Source organism: Eublepharis macularius, chromosome 2 (assembly GCF_028583425.1).
Source record: "Eublepharis macularius isolate TG4126 chromosome 2, MPM_Emac_v1.0, whole genome shotgun sequence".
Taxonomy (NCBI): Eukaryota; Metazoa; Chordata; class Lepidosauria; order Squamata; family Eublepharidae; genus Eublepharis; species Eublepharis macularius.
The window spans coordinates 95,256,362-95,277,704 of NC_072791.1; the positions used below are offsets into that span (position 1 = coordinate 95,256,362).

General features: G+C 40.7%; 1 protein-coding gene across 3 annotated transcripts in view; it reads left to right on the forward strand.

Annotated features, from left to right (window-relative positions):
- SHANK2 (SH3 and multiple ankyrin repeat domains 2) overlaps positions 1 to 21,343 on the forward strand; it is an 829,172-nt gene that overhangs the window by 185,730 nt on the left and 622,099 nt on the right. For all 3 annotated transcript variants that reach the window (XM_054971067.1, XM_054971065.1, XM_054971068.1), the window contains one exon: positions 6,338 to 6,415. In XM_054971067.1, the coding sequence (XP_054827042.1) occupies positions 6,338 to 6,415 (78 nt within the window). The remainder of the gene's footprint in view (positions 1 to 6,337; positions 6,416 to 21,343) is intronic.

Consider the following 21,343-nt stretch of genomic DNA (forward strand, 5'->3'; position numbering starts at 1 on the left):
CGTATAGGGCACGGTCAGGTGATGCTCTATTCCTTCAGCTGCTAGGAAGCTTGTCATCTCCTTCCCCATGTACTCACCTCCATTGTCTGTGCGGATAGCCATTGGTTTTCTCTGGAATCTGTTCTGTACCATTGCTAAGTACAGCTTGAATTTTTCCAGTACTTGGCTCTTCTCTCTGAGCAGATAAGTTACAGTAAATCTTGAAAAATCATCAGTAAAAGTCAGAATGTACTTACTTCCACTGGGTGTTTCTGTTCCCATTGGTTCACAAACATCACTGTGAATTAGGTCTAGTGGTCTTGTGGTTTGCTTCTCACTCTGTTTGGTAAAAGAAGGTCTGGTGCCTTTGGCTTGAATACAGCAAACACATTTATCTGCATCAAGACATTTTCTCATTTGCAAATCATTAGTCAGATTCTGCCTTTCAAGCTGATATATATAGTCTATGTTAGCATGGCCAAGCCTTCTATGTAAAAGCTGAGAACAATTCTTGTGATTGCATCCTTTAACTAGATTCACTCTCCTTTCAGAGCAATCAAGCATATACAGTCCATCCTTTAATGTGCCTTGTGCAATGAATTCAACTTCATTGCTAATAGAACATTTATCTCCTTTGAACACAGTATTTATCCCCTTCTGAGCCATGGCTGAGACGGATAGGAGATTGCTTTTCAATTTGGGTATATAAAGACAATCAATAATCTGCACTTCTCTAACTTGGCCACTAGGTAGCGCACAATACGCAGTCACATGGCCTCGCCCTTGAGCAATCAGGGCATGTCCATTCGCAGCACAGAACCTTTCATGATGTGTATTCAATTCATCAAATAACTCTTTATCTTTACATAAATGATTTGAACATCCACTATCAATTGTCCATTGGAATACACTTTCATCTTTTGGGGCAACATTTAAACAGCTCCTGTTTGATCTGCCATCATTAGGTCAGCTATTAGCATTAGGTGATAGGGCTTTATCTGCATTCCTAAAGCCCTTTGTCTCTTTCCATCATGGCTAGAAACCACTGCTAGTCCTTTGTGATTCAAAAAATTGGCAGTTTCTTTTTAGATGGCCCCTGTTCCCATAGAAACTGCAGGAGAAATCACTTCTTGAACTAATCTTCAGGGCATGTTCATTGGACTGATTTTTATCGAACTGTTTGCTAAGTCCTCTTCTAATTTTGCAAGCACATAATTCAGGCTTGAGTTTTCCTGCATTTCCAAAACATGCACAACATTCCTATAAGACTACTCAATAAAATTATTGACAAATCTTCATCCTCTATCTCCTTTCCACGACCTTTTAATTTCTGTGATAATTCCATAAAATTTGAAATGTGCTCCCTTGGGTCTCGTTGAGGCTGCATTTGAATTCAATACAATTGTTTAATAAGCAGAACTTTTGTTTTAATTCATAGAATCATAGAATCATAGAGTTGGAAGGGGCCATACAGACCATCTAGTCCAACCCCCTGCCCAGTGCAGGATCAGCCTAAAGAATCTCTGACAAATATTCATCCAGCCTCTTCTTGAAAACTGTCAGTGAAGGAGAGCTCACCACCTCCCTAGGCAGCTGATTCCACTTTTGAACTACTCTGACCGTGAAAAAGTTCTTCCTAATATCCAGCTGGTACCTTTTCGCATGTAATTAAAGCCCATTGTTTTGGGTCTTACCCTCTGTCGCCAACTGGAACAGCTCCCTGCCCTCCTCCAAATGACAGCCTTTCAAATACTTAAAGAGAGCAATCATGTCCCCCCTCAATCTCCTCTTCTCCAAACTAAACATTCCCAAGGCTCTCAGCCTTTCCTCGTAGGGCTCAGTCTCCAGACCCCTGATCATCCTCGTCGCTCTCCTCTGCACCCTCTCGATTTTGTCCACATCCTTTTTGAAGTGAGGCTTCCAGAACTGCACGCAATATTCCAGGTTCAGCCTGACCAAGGCAGTATAAAGAGGGGCTATGACCTCCCGCGATTTCGACGCTATGGCCCCTTTGATACAACCCAGGATTGAATTGGCCTTTTTTGCTACTGCATCACATTGACTGCTCATATTTAGTTTACAGTCCACTTTTACTCCAAGATTTCTTTCACATATACTACTGCCCAGAAGTGTATCCCCCATCCAGTATTTGTGCTTCCCATTTTTGTGGCCAAGATGCAATACTGTGCACTTGTCTTTGTTGAATTGCATCCTATTCACAGCTGCCCTCTTCTCCAGAGTATTCAGGTCTTGTTGAATTTTAATTCTGTCTTCTTGGGTGTTTGCTGCTCCTCCCAATTTGGTATCATCAGCAAATTTAATGAGCAGCCCTTCCACTCCTTCATCCAGATCATTGATAAAAATATTGAAAAGTACTGGGCCCAAAATCGAGCCCTGCAGCACCCCACTGGACACCTCCCTCCAATCTGATGAAATGCTGTTGACCACCACTCTTTGGGTTCGGTCCTCTAACCAGTTCCTTATCCACCAAACTGTTCTATAGTCCAGTCCACAGTCTTCCAGTTTGCCCATCAGAATGTCATGGGGGATGTTATCAAAAGCTTTACTGAAATCCAGATAAATCATGTCAACAGAGTTCCCCCAATCCAGTAAGCTGGTCACTCGATCAAAGAAGGAAACTAGGTTGGTCTGATTCTTGCTTATTCATATTTGCAAGAGCTTCCCACATTTCGCCAGAAGTTGGCTTATGAATGACTCTTAACTGCTGTTTATCACTTAAAGCATTAATGATAATGGCTCTTACCTTGTTATCGTCTTTGGCCCATTTGGCTTCTTTCTGCGGGTCTCCGGTAGGTTTTGAATCTTTCACTGCGTCCCACCCGTCTAGTTCAATGAGTCGAGCTTTGATCCTTTCTGACCAAATCGGGTAATTCTCATCACTCAATTGGTCAACATAGAACCCCTGCTGTGCTCCCCAGGAGGCCGCCATCTTTCCTCTATTGTCTGCCATGCTATGCTTTAGCCTGCAGCTGTCTGAGCTCCGGAAGAGTTAATTGCTCTCTCTAATTTCAGTACATGTGTGTCTGGGCCCTGGGCCCTGTTAGCTGAGTGTAAACAGAGAAGAAGTTACACTGTGCTGATTAAAGAGGCAAAAAGTTTATTTGAGGAAATACATACTTGATAGTGAAGAGGGAGAGATAAGGATAGAGTCCTTGCTATCTGACTACATCTTGTAGAGAGAATGAATAAGGCAGGAGAGAGAAGAAGCAGGATATTGCCCTGTTTAGCCCAATAGAAGACAAGACAAGGAAATGACCCCCAGGAAACAAGAGAGATGCTGCCCTCACTGTCCAAACGAAGTGATCCTTACTGCCCCCTGCATGGAAGGCTCTTCTTCCTTTCTTGCTGCTGCAGTACACCAGACATTGCAATTTCCAACAGTTTTATGAGTGCACCCCTGGAATCGTATATGCAAACCACTTAACATTTGCAAATAACAAGCAAGAAAAAGTAGTCAGGAAATTCCTTGAAGATTTCAATAGTTTACAAAACAAAAACATGCACACAGAGAAAAGATAAGGCAGTAATACAACTTACGTATATAGTTGATTGAAAAACAGTCTGAACTTAAAACATTAGAAGTGAAGAAAACCTATTGCTGCCTGGGCTATCTTAATTAATGAATTTATCAACAAAAACTTAAAACTTTTGTAAACATGCTTGAAAATGGAAGTAACTAGAAATGTCTCTTATTGTCACTATTCAGAAAGAAAACGTAAGTGCATTCGTAAGTGCATTTTCTTTTTTTAATGAGCAGTTACATATATATATGTAACAGTTATATATATATATAGTTACATATATTATTGTTCCTTTGATATTCCTTTGAAAAGCAATATAAATGTGTGTGTGTGTTGTGTGCCTTCAAGTTGCTTTTGACTTATGGCAACCCTGTGCATGAAACACCTCCCAAATCATTAACAGACTTGTTCAGATCTTGCAAACTGGAGGATGTGGCTTCCTTTATTCAGTCAAGCCATCTTATTTTGGGTCTTCCTCCTTTCCTACTGCCTTTCACCTTTCCTAGCATTATTGTTTTTTCCAGTGAGTCTTGTCTTCTCATGATGCGCCCAAACTACAGTAGCCTCCTTTTTGTCATTTTAGCTTCTAGGGAAAGCTCAGGCTTGATTTGATTTAAAACCCACTTATTTGTCTTTTTGGCAGTCCACTAATATCCATAGAACTCTCCTCCAGTGCATTTCAAATGAATCAATTTTCTTGCTGTAAGCTTTCTTCCCTTCCAACTTTGACATCCATACATAGTAATGGGGAATACCATAGTATGGGTTATCTTGATCTTGGTCCCCAGTAACACATACTTATTCTTAAGAACCTTCTCTGTTTCCTTCATGGCTGCTCTTCCAAGTCTCAATCTCCTTCTGATTTCTGTGCTGCACTCTCCTTTTTGGATGATTATTGAGCCAAACAATAGAAAATCTTTAACAATTTCAACTTCTTCATTGTCAACATTAAAATTGTATGATTCCTCAATAGTCATTACTTTTGTCTTCTTGAAGTTCAGCTGTAAGCCTGCTTTAGCACCTTCTCCTTTAGCCTTCATCAGTAGCCATTTCAGATCTTCACTATTTTCTACCAGTAATGTGGTGTCATCTGCATATCTCAGATTTTTCATGTTCCTTCCACCAATTTTCATTCCAGCTTCTTCTAACTCTAATTCTCTTTCCTTATGATATGTTTTGCATATAGGTTGAACAGATAGATAATATATAACCTTGTCTAACACCTTTTCTATTTGGAAACCAGTTTCCCCATACTGTCTCCTAAAGGTAGCCTCCTGTCCAGGGTACAGGTTGTGCATCAAAACAACCAGATGTTTTAGCATAAATTTTTACCTGGACAAAAATGCAATCTGATCAGAAATGTGATTGAACATGCCTGTAGCTAAGATGCTGTAAACCCCACTTAAAGTTACAGTGCTGTAAACCCCAGCCATATAACTTGCAGTTCAAATATCCTAACAGCCCAAATGTCCTGTAACTTGTTGTTAAAACATTGCAAAGATTTCAGTTCCAGTCCTGTAATTGTCTGGCTGGTGTAATTTGAGGACAGGACAACACCTTCAAAGTATTTTATAATCCTGTGCTTTTTATCTGCAGGTGCTTTTAAGCTTGGTGTTTCAGCCTCGGGGGGGGGGGGTCTTCTTTATTCATGTATTAGAAATTAGTTACTTGCTGGTGGTTCTTAAGTTTTTATGCTTATGCTTTTAATATGGATAATTTATTCTGAACATTCTGTGGTTTTATGTAGGATTTTATCTTGTAAGGGTTCTGTCAAAGGGTATAAATATTGCAACTTAATAAATTTATGACAAACAAGGGTTTTATCTTACTTGCACACATGATTTTATTAAATAACCATTATTATAGGTATTGTGCATCTAGTACTGCCTGCATGTGAAATATACAAGTATTTAAGCCTGTTATAACTTCTGAAACATCTGTTAAAGCATCTGCTTGTTAATTAATTATTACTTTAAATTTAAAAGCTCTGTCAAAGCAAATATAGTTCCTTTTCCTGGTATGTTTAAAATATCTCTGAATTTTGAAAATAATTGGTATTTGAAAAATAGTGTTCCTGCCAGTATGCTTTTTAAAAATCCTAAGGTACTAAAGTTGGCACTAGTTATTAAAAGGTGGTATAGAACTACCATGTGTAGCTCTCATTGTTACCTGTGAGAGATACACAACTGCAAAGCAAGTGAAAGAAGACTCAAACACTTACTTCTGCATCTAGGCTAGTTCTCAAGCCACACCCAGTGTGGGAAATTTAACCCTCCAAAGCAGTCATTTCCTCCAAGGGGATTGATCTCTGTAGTCTGTAGATCAGTTGTAACTCTAGACTACAGAGATCAGTTCCTCTGGAGAAAATGGCTGTTTTCAAGTGTGGAATATATGGCATTATACCCTTCTGAGGTCCCTCCCTGCCCCAAACTGCACTTTCTCAAGTCTCCACCCCCAAATCTGTGGGAATTTCCCAGAGTTGGCAGCCATAGTGAGAGGGGATTTAATCTATCAATTGCCTCTCAGTTTTGCTAATTGAAACACAGATTTTTAAAATAAATTACTTTTCCCCTTTAAAATAACTGTGCAGGAAGAGGGCAGTTTTGATGAATGAAACTGTGAGGAAGTTCAAGGATTTTAAAACCTCTTCACTCCCTACATGGCTCTAATCTGAATTGGGAACGCACACATATGCAATCTGTCTTTATAAATGAACTATTTGTCATTTTCATCTCATTTGTTTGTGCCTTTACTGTCATTAAATACCACAGTTCTGTCTGTGAGAACATTTTTAACATATTTTTTTAAATCTATAGGACAGCTGTACAAGAGTTTTGTTGTTGCGGGGAGCCAATAAGGAATTAAAGAACTATAACAGTCAATCTCCTTTTCAGGTAAAAATAAATTAAACTGAAACATTTACATTGATACTTATGAATAAGATGTATGCTTTTTATCCATGGAATGACTGAAGAATAGATGTATATGTATAGATGAAGTATAGATGTTGGAATGAGTGAAATGCTTTTTAGGACAAAGTTTTACTCAGTTCAAAATGTATAGTGTGAAGGTGGATTACAGCATTAGAGAATGATAATTTCTGTTGACAACTGAAGAAATCCGAGATATTTTCAAAGATATATTTATTGTTTAAATGAGATTAATTTTCTCTACATTTAAAATGTGTATGATGATAGTTTGCTAATGAATAATTCAGTGTATGCATGTTAAAATTTTTAACTCAATATATGAACATGTTGCTAATCCTGTTGTTACTATATGAGATTATTCTTGTCCTATTATCACACTTAATTTTGTTTACTACAAACATTGTGTTTTCTGTATACAAGTTTTATTTTTTCCTCCTTCTAAGATGGCAAAAATGAAGATATATATGCTAGGAAAGCATAGAGTGTAGCAGTTTGTAGCTCTCCCTTCTTCCTTCCCCCTCTCTATTGTGTATATTTGCAATTTTGATTGTAGAAAAGTAAAACGTATATATTTTTAAATTTCATAAATATGCCAATATTTTATCAATTATTTTATATGCATTTTATGTTATTAAAGCAGTAAAATAAGTTTAGGTTGGATAATAATAAAGTAAACATTATATATGGCTGTTTTCACCTGCCCCCGTAACCCTCCGGAAAATTGCACAAAACTTACGGCATGAAGTGTCTTCCTACCGCGATTTCCTGTCACGATCCCATTTAATGGTGCAATGACATCAGAAATTGCGCCATTAAGTGGGACATAATGGGAAATCGTGCTAGGAAGATGCTTTGTGCCGTAAGTTTTGCGTGATTTTCCGGAGGTTACAGGCGTGTGAAAACGCCCTATATTTCCATTCCTCCCTATTCAATTTTCTAGGAAAAAAGCTTTCCCCCAGGTTTTCAAACTGCCCAGAAATTTTACATTTCTGGAGGTGTGGACACAGAGTGGCAAGATTAATGATAGACTTGTAAATTAATTTGGGAAGAAAAAGCACAGTACAGTCCCAGTTTTTATTACATCTGCCTTTCTTGAGCAATTGCTGTCTATTTTTATTTTATTTGACCACATGATCAGAAAATACAAATGGCACGGTTACCAAATTACAAAGTGTTCTCTTGAATTAATGGGATTTTGCATGCTAAATTCTAATCCTGTAATCAGTATGTTACAATAGGGAACTCGAAGCAAAATATCAAGTGCCCACATTTATTAGCTATTTTTAGATACTGCATTTAATTTTTATCAAACCTGTAATTTAAAATACCCTTTTTGAAAAGTTAAAGGGGGAAAGGATTATCTGGAATTTTATTTGGTGTATGTATGTCGGGGAGAGAGAAAGAGAGAATATCACTTTGGTCTAGTTTGGATAAAAATGGAAAACAGAGCTATCCTGATAATTGTGGGAAAGTGCCAAAGTAAATAAAAGGCTTCTACTTTAAGTTGTGATAATGGGCTTTCTTTTCTGCTGTTAATGGAAGGGTATTGAAATTGTCATCTCTACTTTTAGTTAGGGGCTGATAATTATAAAAGGACTGCAATCATAAAATAGTTAGGAATTCCATGTTAGGCATTTTAAGGAGTGTCTGTTTTTTAAACAATACCCCATACAAATGTGCTTTCTCTGAAAAATTCAAACCATAAATTGTTATGTTCATGCTATAGGGTTTAGTTCTCACTCTAATATAAACATCTCATAAGTTTCAAGCAGATTGACCAAAGGGGTTTGATTTTACAGACCCCCCAAAATAAGCCTCTTGGCACAGGTGGATTCCTCTGCCTACTGATTCCTATGAAGGGGAAATGGTGGTCCTGTGGTGGCCTATCTGGAGAGCAGCAGCCAGCTACTGGCATTAAAAAAAAATTGACTGCATTCATTTCATTTCCTGCTTTTACAGTGACTGACCTGTTGTAGTCTGTTGTTTCTTTCTTTTCATAAAGTGAGGAAGGAGGGAGGGAAGGAGTACTGAAGCTCTGCCATTATTCCATATGGGGGACTTGTACCAGGGGGATGCAGTGGTTATTTCTGAACCAAAAGACACCAAAATTGCCGGGGAGCAAGTGCTGCATGCCCATTAAAGACCAATGAGTCCCTGAATAAGATGCCCCCAAGTCATCTTACTTGAAGAGGAAAAAAGGGCCCTGCCCCCATGAAAGAGGGAGGGAAGGAGAAGGAGTGGACCAGGACTGCTGGGCTCTGCTAGGCCCTGCACCTGCATTGCACGAACCAGGAGCCACCTTCCCCCAGTCACTGCCTTAGAAATTCAGAGAATCAAATTAAAGAAAGACTTTTTCAGGGTGTTCTCCCCATAATACCTAGGAAACGAAGGTATGCGTAACCATTCCAGAAAATCATGGTGGGGGTGACCTGAAACAGTGATTGTTGTTTATATTTTTTAGCTTGGGAATTCTGGAATGTAGACCCTGTTTCAGACCACTAGTGAGAAAATGCAGTGATTGGAAACAAATAGCTCAGCCCTAGGAACTCTAATTGGTTGAGTGACGCTGAGGAAGGGCAGGCCTAATGCAATCATCATAGTTATTTGTGCTATAAAAACTGGTTTTCATTCTGTTTTCCAGTGCTAAGAATATCATCATAGAGAGAGATTAAAAGTCTAAATCCAAGAGGTAGAATGTCCATTTAAGTTATCAAGAGAATTTCCAATTGGCTGCTGCCCTGGAGGGCCCTCTCTCCCTAAGCTTCCTCCCAGAGGGACCCCTCCACCAAATTTTCGCTCCCTTTGTGGAGCACTATTCATCTTGATGCTGACAGCCCTTGTCCCATTGCCATTGCCCATACCTCCCTGGCCTCATGTTGTCCCCTTGTCAGGCAGCAGCAGTCCTCCTTGGCACACATCAAGTCCTCAAGTGCAGGAGCTGCAGTGCCCAGCTTTGTTATGTCACCACCTGGGCTCACTAGGGTGTTCTTCATCCATGGTACTTTCTGCCATCAGCAATCTCTTCTGATTACACAGTTTCCATCACACCCTGGTGGACTTGAGCAGTGAGACCATAGTGAAGCAAGCTACTTTGGTTCCTGGAAGGGTTTGTGCAGCCCATCTGGTGGGGCAGAGAGAGGCTAAGATTCCATTTGCAATGGCAAGTGGCTGCTGGCTAACAAGGATGCCAAAGAAAGGAGGAGGGCTGGAGTTGGGGGACCTCTGGTAGCAGCTCAGAAAGATATCATCTGACTCCCCTTCCTTCATGCTAGCACCAATAGGTAGCCCTTTTCGACAAGGAAAGTCCTCCTCCACCCTCCTTTCTCCTTGGAACTGTTCTTAGGGAAGCAGCTAGAGCACCTTCCATCCTTTCTTCTCTCCTCTCCCAGAAGCAAGGTTTGGGCTAAAATGGGGAGGAGGAAGTGAGAAAGGAAAAGACAGATGGCATGTTGTCTGTTTCTTCCAAGATCATTTCTTAGTAGTGTGGGGAAGGGGTATCAAGGGGAACATGGCTGTATTGTTCTGAGGATAAAAGAGGGCAGAAGAAGCCTCTTCACACCCCTTAGCTGGCATTGAAGGAGATTCAGTCCTTCTATCCTGAACTAAGATAGGCCTGAAGAGACTATTAAGATGTTTCTGTTGCTTAGACAGGGATTTGAAAATAAATTACAACAAATCTAAAATCTTGGTTTTCTCCAAAAATAGCCACTTAGGTCTCTGCAAATGGACTATAGCAAATTTTGATATTGAGCAAGTTAAGAGGTTGTGTTATTCGGGAACTGTTTTCTCTTCTGACTTGTCTTGGCTCCCCCAGTGTAAGTGTGTGGAGTGATATCACACTCTTTTTTACAAGGTGTGTGTGTGTGGGGGGGGGATATATGCCAGGTGCAATCTGGGTATTTAATTCTAAAATAATTCTACAGCTACTCTATGCTGTTGCTATTTGGATCTCGGTGATTACAGAATCTTTTGATTATCCTCATTGCCAGTTTATATGTATGATGATAGGCATTCCTCACTGTGTCTCAAATGTATCTCTTAAGATTGAATTAGGCCAAAAGTCACTTGAAGTTACAGCATAGCTCAGCTCTTTTAAGTTAAGAATAAAGATCATCTTTGCCACAGAAATGGAAGGTTTGCTGTTTTTTCTTAAACGAGATTGTAATGATTTTAAATGTGTGTGTGTTTCTTTAAATAATTGATGTGATACAGAAGAAGAGTGGGATGAAAGAGAGGGGTGAGTGAGTGAGATGATTGTTTAATGACAGAGTGTGGGTGGAGTTGAGAAGTGTGACTGGAGTGAAATCTGATTGGATAGTAGCAGCGCTCTAGGGGTAGAGTGAACTGCAGTTTTCAGTTACTGAACAGAGACATAAAAAGGCATTCTGGTTTAGACAGGCAACCTGTGTGGAAGCCTGAGGGGATTCCCATTCTAGTTAAGTTGGGTAACCTGTGTGGAAGCCTGAACTGTGTGTGTCTGTAAGAGACACTGTGTGTGTCTGTCCAAAGCAGAATGTGTGTGTGCCTGAGAAAGAACATCTATGTATATTTGAGAGATTGATCTATCTGAAGCAGACAAACTTGTGTGTGTGCCTGAGAAAGTTATATCTATGTGACTGAGCCTATGTAAGGAAATTTTAAGAACCGATAACTATCTTTGAAGCCATCAGGCTTAAGTAAGAGTGTGAAATGATACGCCTCTTGTAAAAATAAAACTTTTTAAAAAATTCATCCCAGAGTATATGTTATTCCTATATCACATTCCTATTCTCAGGGCCACATAGTCCCACAAAGGAGCCTGATGCTTGGGCATGTTATTCAAAGGGAAATTTAAATTAACTTTTCCTGGTGGCAGCAATCTACCCAGAGGGTGTAAGAAGAGGGTTAAAGGCAAAATCTAATTACACGGCAGAAAGGGGGTAATTTCTTATTCTGCTTGGATGAAGATTGTTGGATGAAGAAGCCAGGTTATGACAGTTGGGGCTTACAAAGACACTGTTGTGCTTTGGGTAAGGCAGAGTCTCTATCTATTGTTAAGCATTCTTATCAACCTTGATTACAATAGTATTGGTGATATGGGCTTGTAGTTTGTTAGACCAACTTTTTTGATATTTTACCTCCTCAGTCCTTAATGTCATATATGAGACATTTAATGGCTTTGCAATATGTTTGAGTATTTGCCCTAATTTGATTGAATGCTAACCCCTCTGAAGTACTGAATGGTATTTTTCATTATATTCCATATTCCACATTCCATATTCAGATCACTGTGGTCAGGGTAAAAGTGACACTTTGTCTCATAAAATATTGGAATGTCCTCTTTTAACTGTTTTTAGGAATCATTGGATTTTACCTCTTTTAACTTGCAGTCTGGTTAATAATTTTCAGGAGAGATTCTTCCCTACCTGATGCTAAATAGTGATCCAAATATAACCTTGTCGGTTGTTAAATTTCTGTCCAGCATATTTTCCTTTAGAAATTAATTTAATTAAATTTATTGGACTTATTGCTTGCCCTCCCCGAAAGTGGGCTCAGGGCGGGTTACAACGTCTACAACAGTACAATAAAAGATAAAGCATAAAAAATAAATAGGAATAAAATTAAAACCATAGTATCCAAGATGTGGCATTCGTAGTTTCACAAACAGTATACTCTAACACCCAAATATTATGAGGTACGACAAGGCAGGTTAACGAATATCGAACTAGCAGAGCAGAGAGGCCAAAAAAGGCCACAGCAGGAAGGTCGGCTGGATAATTTGCCCATGCCTCAACCACAGCCATAGGCCTGGTGGAACATCTCCATCTTACAGGCCCAATGGAATAGTAGCAATTCCCACAGGGCCCTAGTCTCAACAGGGAGAGTGTACCAGCATGCCAGGCGAACATCCTTGGGGCCAGGGATCACCAATAGATGTTTATCAGCTAATCGAAGTGCCCTCTGCGGAACATACGATGAGAGGCAGTCCCTCAGATATGTTGGTCCCAGTCCACTAAAGGCTTTAAATTTATTATTCTGTTAGTCATTGCTCAAGATCGTTTAGAATCATAGAGTTGGAATAATCATAGCCCATAGCCCAATGCAGGAGCAGCCTAAAGCATCCTTGACGAGTATTTGTCCAGCTGCTCCTTGAAACCTGCTAATAAGGGGGAACCCATCACATCTCTAAGTAGTTGATTCCACTGCTGAATTACTCTAAATGTGATTATGACAGACCCTCATTCTCTCCCCCACTCTGAAGCAGATTTTCTCTCTGAAATCCAAGTTTGCCTGTCTTGGCTGAGCAGCCCCAAGTAGTGTGTCTCTTTTTGTGGTTTTAAAATTCTTGTGTGTCGCCACCCTGGTAAACAGATAGCCGCCAGATATTTTTCCTCATAAGGAATAATGTAGAATGAGTAGTAATTTTTGATTCTGAATACCCAGATTTTACCGAATCAGCCAGAATTCAATATTTTAATCCGAATTCCAAACCTAATTGCACGCTCCTAGTTATAAGCTTTTCCCACATCACTGGCCCTGCAGTGCTGCTTCGGTGGAGATCTCGCCCTGGGTACCAAGCAGAAGTGGTCTGGTGTGTCTTTGTTGATACTTCTGCTGTGGGTTGCCTACTCCTAAACTAGAGGAACCCTCTTTGGACCCTATTTGGTAGTAATTACACTTCTAAAGTGTCTGTAAATTTCTGAAATGTAGACAATAAACACATTTATCTTCACATAGTTTTATAGTGAAAAGGCAAGTATTTGAATAAATAATGTTATCATTCTTTATAAAATACTGTACGATGTTTCCTGTGATTTATGTTTGCAGATGCTAAAACTAATTGTTGAACAAATGTATAATAGCTATTCTAAGACTACTGCCTGTCAATATCTAACTACAGATGGCACCATGAATCATAGCTAGAATAAAGACACTAAGCTAGAGTTGCTAGGAGAGATTCTATGCACAGTATACCACATGTGCTGCTAAATTTTGGAACAGTATCATTATGCTTTTATAGTGAAGAATTTTTCAGGAGTAGAAAAAAAATCACATTTAAAAGACCAGAGCAAGGAAGATAACGGTTGTGTACTCTGTATTATCAAGGACAGAAGATGAAATTCATTCAACAAGATAGCCTAGTGAATGCATCTAAAAGGTAAATGTTTTTCAAGAGAAAGCAGAAAGAGAAAAAATGAAGCAGAAATGAAAATTTAATTTGATTGGAGATGGGCTAATTGTGCAAAATATGCTTCTAACAGTTTACAAATTAATAACATTGCTATTTTTAAACCCACTGGATGATATGCATGTAAAACATTCAGATATCCATAAAGTTAAACATTTTTAAAGTGTCTAATTTTTCTTATTGAATTTTTTTCCCAGTGAAGCTAGCTGTTTAGTGCAGAAAATAATGAGTTCTGTTCCTTAGCAATGGTGGAATACTTCTTTTTAAAACTGTTAGATTTAATATTCTGGACTAGAATATAGATGCAATTACAATATATCAAAAATCTGTATAAAATAACTAGAATATGATAAAATGGTAGATTTTTAAACTGAAAAAACTTTGCAAATACTTGTATAATAGTTAAATAATAATTTAGAGAAAGATAATTCTCATATTCAATTGGTTTTCAGATATTCCTTGTATGTTTTACTTGTAATATGTAATTGGAATTCAGATGCAGGCAAGTAAGTTGCTAAATATGACCCACTCAACAATGAATCTTTAATGTTGCTTGCCATCTATTTTACATCTAAATGTTTTTAACTTTTGAAGATTGTCTAGAATTGCTGCTTTAAAGTATAGATGTAACATAATCTTATAACAAAAATACTGTCTTTGCAAAGAATATTGCCTAGTGGAAAAAAATGTTAGGTACTATAACAGTTTGCTTAGTAATGATTTGCTGTTTGTTTTTATTTTTAATTACCTTCTGCTTTTTAATTAACTTCTGCTTTTTGATCTTTAGTTGAGCTCCTCACTTTACCTTAAACTTATACTTCAGAAGGGCTCTGGTCACACAACCAGCTCTCTTTTTATTTCCATTCACACAGAGCTTCGGGTGTTCTCTACTTTAGCCAGGCTTTTACCTTGAAACACCTTCCCTTTTGTGTTTGTGTGACCTTTATATTGCTGGCTCCCTGACTCCCTCAAAAGGCTTTCTCTGCCACCAAAGGCTTTCACCTTAGACCTCCAGTTTAACTAGTAATGTAGGAAAGCATGTTATAGATGGAAGTTTGACAGAACAGTCAGCATGTGAGGGCGGTTATGAGGTCAAAATGGATATTTTTTTCTTAAACAAAAGTAGAAATTATTTATAAGTACATAAACATGACAGTTGCAGAGTTTTGATAAGCATATTGGCTTCAGAATTGTTCTTAAGCCTGATGGTTTTAAAAATAATTTTATCTTCTTAAAGAGTATATTCACAGATTCAGTCACATGGAGTAATTTTCCATACAGGTCTAACAGAATAAACTTTTATCTTATACACACTGACATAGATTCTCTCAGGCTTTCCCACACAGTTTGCCTAACCTAGATAGGTTTAATCTCTCTCTCAGATATTCACAAACTGACCCAGGTGTATTCACAATTTGCCTGATTTGTGTGTTATGTGCCGTCAAGTTGCCTCTGACCTATAGCAACTCTATGAATGAAATACCTCAAAAATGTCCTATCATTGACAGACTTGCTCAAATCTTGCAAACTGGAAAACGTCGCTTTTATTGAGTCAAGCCATCTCATTTTATGTCTTCTTTTCCTACTGCCTTCCACTTTTCCTAGCATTATTAATTTTTCCAGAGAATCTTGTCTTCTCATAATGTGACCAAAGTACAATAGCCTCAGTTTTGTCATTTTAGCTTCTAGGGAAAATTCAAGCTTGATTTGATCTAGTACCCACTTATTTGTCTTTTTGGCTGTCCATGGTATCTGCAAAACTCTCCTTCAGCACATTTCAAATGAATCAATTTTCTTCCTGTCAACTTTCTTCACTGTCCAACTTTCACTTCCATACATCGTAATGGGGAACACCATTGTTTGATTATCTTGATCTTGGTTCCCAGAGAGACATCTTTATCTTTAAGGATCTTATCAAGCTCCCTCAAAGCTGCTCTTCCTTCTGATTTCCTCGTTGCAGTCTCCCTTTTGGTTGATGATTGAACTAAGGAATAGAAAATCTTGGACAATTTCTATTTCCTCATTGTCAACTTTGAAATTGTGTAATTCCTCAGTAGTCATTATTTTTGTCGTCTTGATGTTCAGATGTAATCCTGCTTTGGCACTTTCTCCTTTAACCTTCATAAGTAGTTGTTTCAAGTCTTCACTATTATCTGCCAGTAATGTGGTGTCATCTGCATATCTCAAATTATTAATGTTCCTTCTGCCAATTTTTACTCCAGAATTAGGCTCTCAGGCTTTTACACAGTTTGCTTCATTTAGACAGAAACCTTTCTCTGAAATACGTAGAGGCTGACTTAACCATAATCCCCTGACTGGTTAACTTTCACAGACACAGATTCTCTCAGGCTCCTAATGGTTTGCCTGACTTAATTAGAATAAATATTTTTCTCCAAAATACACAGACACAGACTCCCTTAGGAGCACTGTTTCATTGAACTTGGCAGAATAAATACTATCTCTTAGAAACACAGAAAATTCAGGATCCATACAGGTTGCCTGACTCAGCTAGAGCAATCTCTTTCTAAGGTATGCAGAGAGTGACTGAAAAACTTTCACTCTGCCCCCTAGAGTACAGCTACAGTCCAATTAGATTACACTTCACTTACCCATCTAGCTCCCCCTTCGTTTATCAGAGTCCTGCATTTAAATTCACAGCAACCATTTTTTAAAAACCCACATTAGCAAGCAGAAATAAAATACTCAAACTTATTTATATGCAAAAATTATAGGTACATTCACGGATATATTGTATATAGGAACTCTGCAACACTGCATTCAAAGAGCATTAAGTGCCCCGGCAGGTAGGCAGATATACCACTAGAACAGTACAGACAATAAGGAGCAAAAAGAGCCACACTGCTTATTTAATCATGAAAGTCTGCCTAAGACAGTGGGGTCAATGCAATAATTGATAGAATTTTAAAGTATGCTTTGCACAGAAACACCTGAAGGAATAATGCTCTTTGGCAGGGACATCTTCCCAGCAGCTTATATTTCGCAGTATGAAAGAAATGTAGGCTACCTCTGTTTATGTGTAAAGAAATAGAATAGTGTCATTAAAAGAAAACTGGAGCACAGCACAATGATTAAACCCTGACTGCATTTTTAATGCTTGACTGGGGAAAAATGATGGAATCAACAAAGCAAAGTGAGGTAATTCAGGAGAAGGAGGGTTTTCCTCCCCTTGCCCACATGCCCCATGTTTGTTTGAAAGCTTTCATCTGTTGCTTTGAAGATTCTTGGAAAGCTGGAAAAACTTTTTCTTTCCCACCCAATTGGGCTTACATTTTCAGAAGCTGTACCTTACATCCAAGAAATCCACTCTGCCAATTTTTCCACAGATAGGCAAAATGGCCATCCTTTTCTAGGAAATTAAATTTCTGGGTTGCACATGGATATTTAATTTCTGTCTCGCACAGGGAGACATACCACAATGGAATGTTAGTTTTTCCAGGGAATGTTAATTTTTCCTCATTGAAATCAATGGAAATGAACCAAGAATATATTGATTAAAGTAACATCATTTCTCTCAGTAATAAATAATGTGAACCAAGTTTCTTAAAACTAAAATGAACTGAATAACCCAGATGAAGATGCCATTCCACTTACATGCTGTAATGTAGGAGCATGCTTGCTTCAGGAGAATTTTTTATTTTTATTTTTTATTTATTTCAAATTGGTATTCTGCCCTCCCCGCAAACGGGCTCTGGGCGGATACCAACATATTAAAAATACAATTAAAAAACAATTAAAAAGTCATATTCATTAAAAACAACACATTTAAAACAAGATGGTGGACAGCCTTCACAGGGAGGGTTTTATACACCCCTTTTTTCCAGGCTGGTGGAGGCCCAGCCTCAGCCATATGCCTGGCAGAACAATTCTGTCTTGCAGGCCCGGCGAAAAGATAGTAAGTCCTGCCGGGCCCTGATTTCAGCAGACAGAGCATTCCACCAGGTGGGAGCCAGGACCGAAAAGGCCCTGGCTCTAGTTGAGGCTAGGTGGGCCTCTTTGGGGCCAGGGACCACCAACAGCTGTTTGTCCCCTGATTGGAGTTTCCTCTGGGGAATATATGGGGAGAGACGGTCCCCATAGATACTCTGGTCTCAGTCCACACAGGGCCTTATAGGTCAATACCAGAACCTTGAATCTGATCCGGTATTCCACTGGCAACCAATGCAGCTCGCGTAAGAATGGTGTTATATGCGCCTTATTTGGCACTCTCATAATAACATGCGCCACTGCATTTTGTACCAGCTGTAATCTCCAGGTCAGGCTCAAAGGCAGCCCCGTATAGAGTGAGTTACAGTAATCTAGCCTAGAGATGACCATTGCTTGGATCACTGTAGTTAAGTCACGGGTTGACAGGTAAGGGACAAGTTGCCTGGTCTGCCGCAGATGGAAAAAAGAGGACCTGACAACCACTGTGACCTGTGCCTCCATTTTTAGGGAGGCATCCAAGATCACCCCCAGGCTCTTAACCCTTGGAACTGGCACTAATGGTGTCCCATCGAGGGCCTGGAGCCGGAGTCCTGAACCTAATCCCCCATGGCTCAAGTACAGGACCTCCGTCTTCATCGGGTTCAGTTTCAGCCGACTCTGCTTCAACCAACCAGTCACGGCTGCAAAAGCATGTTCCAGGACATTTGGGGCTGAGCCGGGCCGGCCGTCCATCATCAGATACAACTGGGTGTCATCTGCATATTGATGACACCCAAGTCCGAAACTTCGCACCAACTGGGAAAGGGGGCGCATATAGATGTTAAACAATAAAGGGGAGAGTATTGCTCTCTGCGGGACCCCGCACACCAAAGGGTGGCAGGATGACAAGTTCTCCCCAAGCGCCACCCTCTGTCCCCGACCATTGAGAAAAGAGACAAGCCGATTCGGTTTTGTTTTCTCAGCCATGTCGGACGCTCCTCTCCGCAGGTCCGAGAGGAAGCGCCCGAGCAGCCTGACCGGGCGGCTGATCTGCGAAGATTAGCCCCCAGAACTCCCAGTGAGGGAGGTAGGGTCCGGAACGCGGTGGGAAGAGCCCCCTGAAATTTATGCAGGGGGTAAATTGCCCGTTTGTTCCCATGGAGGCCGGCAGACGTGCGCGGCACCTCGAGTGCTGCCGGGCCATGGAAAACGGCAAAGAGCAGAACTAGGCGGAAGCCTGTAAGTAAGCGAATCCCTTCTGTTATTACAAGTGCACACGAAGGAGTGGTGGGATCTGAAGCTAAGAAGGCTCGTTCTTCCCCCTCGCTGAGTTTCAGAATTTGGTCGGCGGTCCCCCCCCCCTAAAATGGCAGCGAAAAAGCAGAGTCCCACTTTGGGCAAGTCAATCTCAGCTGCCCTGCAGGGGAAAGGAGAGTCGCTCGAGGACTTGGTGAAGAGGTCGGTTATCGAAGCCATAAAGCCCTTTGTTGACAAGCTGAATGAAACAGATCAAAGGGTGGGCTTAATTGAGAGCGAAGTGAAAACCATTAAGGAAGTAGCGGGGGGGCAGAGAAGTCTGCTCAGGAAAATGCGTCACTCGTGAGGGCAACGAATAAAGAGTTATAGCTGGTGGAGAACCAGCTGATCGGGCTACAAGTGGAACGAACACAGACAATTTTGCGCCTCCAGAATGTGAAAGAGGAGGAAAATGAGGATTTATGGGGTCTGGCCTCGGAATTATTGGCGACACCCGTGAGGGCAACTAAAGAAGAGGTAAAAAGCGCCATTTTGGAAGTCCATCGGGCTTCTTCAAAATATGCAACGAAGCGTCAGCTGCCTCGCGAGATCATCATCGATTTTTCATCTAAGAGGATCCGAGACACTATCCTATACAACTCATACAATGCGGATCTGGACTTTCTGGGTAATAAAGTTAAGATACTGAAGGACGTTCCATTTTTAGTTCGGAAAAGAAGATTTAAGTATAAAAAGTTTGCAGCCCTTCTGAGGGAATGTGGAATAAAGTACAAATGGCTATTTCTGGAAGGTATCTGGTTTAGTTACAAAGATCAAGCTTACAAGATAACATCAGAAGATCAACTAAGGGATTTTGAGGACAAAAATCAAGAATTTCAGCAAGACACCAAGCAAGAAGAAAAGGATTTGAAGTCTGAAGGGGGGGAGGGAACGAGCACTGCGGTTGCAGTTGCTCAGAGAGAACTGCGTCCGAGGCCCGGGGGGGGGGGGAGGAAGACTTAATTTGGATTGTAATCTGTATTTTGCAAGGTCAACCACTCCATCAATATCTTACACAGTTTTAATTTTTTAATAATGGCAGTATGAAGGGAAAGCATTATTTGTAGTGTAGTGTTGTTATATGTTGCTGTTTTTTTTCTTTCCTTCCCCTGCCCCCCTTCTTTCCCTCTTTATTGTTAGTTGATGTAGGTAATAAAAAAAAAAGAGAGAGAGAAAAGAGACAAGCCACTGTAAGGCAGTCCCTCATATCCCCGCATCGGCAAGACGGTGAGTCAGAAGATCATAATCGACTTTATCGAATGCTGCCGACAGATCCAATAATATCAGAAGCGCCGAGCCGCCTTGATCCAAATGTCTACGAAGATCGTCTGTGAGGGCGACCAGCAATGTCTCTGTCCCATGTCCTGGACGGAACCCGGACTGGAAGGGGTCTAGGGCTGAGACATCCTACAGGAAGCCCTGCAGCTGTTCCACCACTGCCTGCTCAATCACCTTTCCCAGAAACGGGAGGTTCGAAACCGGGCGGTAATTGACCAGGTCAGTGGGGTCCAGCAATGGTTTCTTTAAAAGAGGCCTCACCACAACTTCCTTTAATGGCCCAGGAAAAACCCCAGAGCCTAAGTATAGGTTAACAATGGCCTCCAACGAGGACTGCAGCCCCTCGGCACTGGCCTTTACCAGCCACGATGGACATGGGTCCAAGGGACATGTGGTGAGCCTAACTGATCGCAGGGTGCTGTCAATTTCCTCCCCAGAGAGTGGGCTGAAATGATCAAATATTGGCCCCGAAGATGGCCAAGGGGTCCCCAGCTCATTCACTGAATCAACTGTGGCTGGCAATTCATGGTGGAGAGACAAGATTTTATCAGCAAAAAAGCCCCCAAAAGCCCCACAGCTAATATCTGAATTCAAAATTTGATGGCCTCCCTCTGGCAAGGAGACCAATGACCGTACCACATTAAACTATTTTGCCAGGCGTGCTAGCTGATGTAATGGAGACTGCATAAACCTCTTTCTTCACAACCTTCACCGCCACCTCATAGGCTTTCATAAATGTCCTATAAGATGATCTTGCCTCTTCGTCCCGAGATCGCCGCCACACTTGCTCAAGCTGTCTTAGCTCCCGCTTCTTCTGTCATAGCTCCTCTGTATACCAGGGAGCCCATCTTGCACGGGGGCAAAGAGGGCGATGGGGGGGGGCGATTTCATCGATGGCTTCGGAGAGCCGGCACTGCCAGTCCTCCACCAGCTCATCTAATGAACCGCCGTGGTGCATTGGATCCTGCAAAGCATTCTGGAACCCAATCGGGTCCATAAGTCTCCACGGGCGAGCATAAATCAGCTCACCGCCCTTGCAAGGGGGGGTGTATCCCCAGTTGAGCCTTCAGGACTGAGTGGTCTGACCATGGTACCAGTTCTACCCCTTCCAGATCCACATTTAACCCCATCCCAAAGATCAAATCTAGCGTGTGGCCTGCTTGATGTGTAGGGGTCGACACAAATTGGGAGAGTCCTAATGCTGCCATGGAAGACATCAGGTCCAC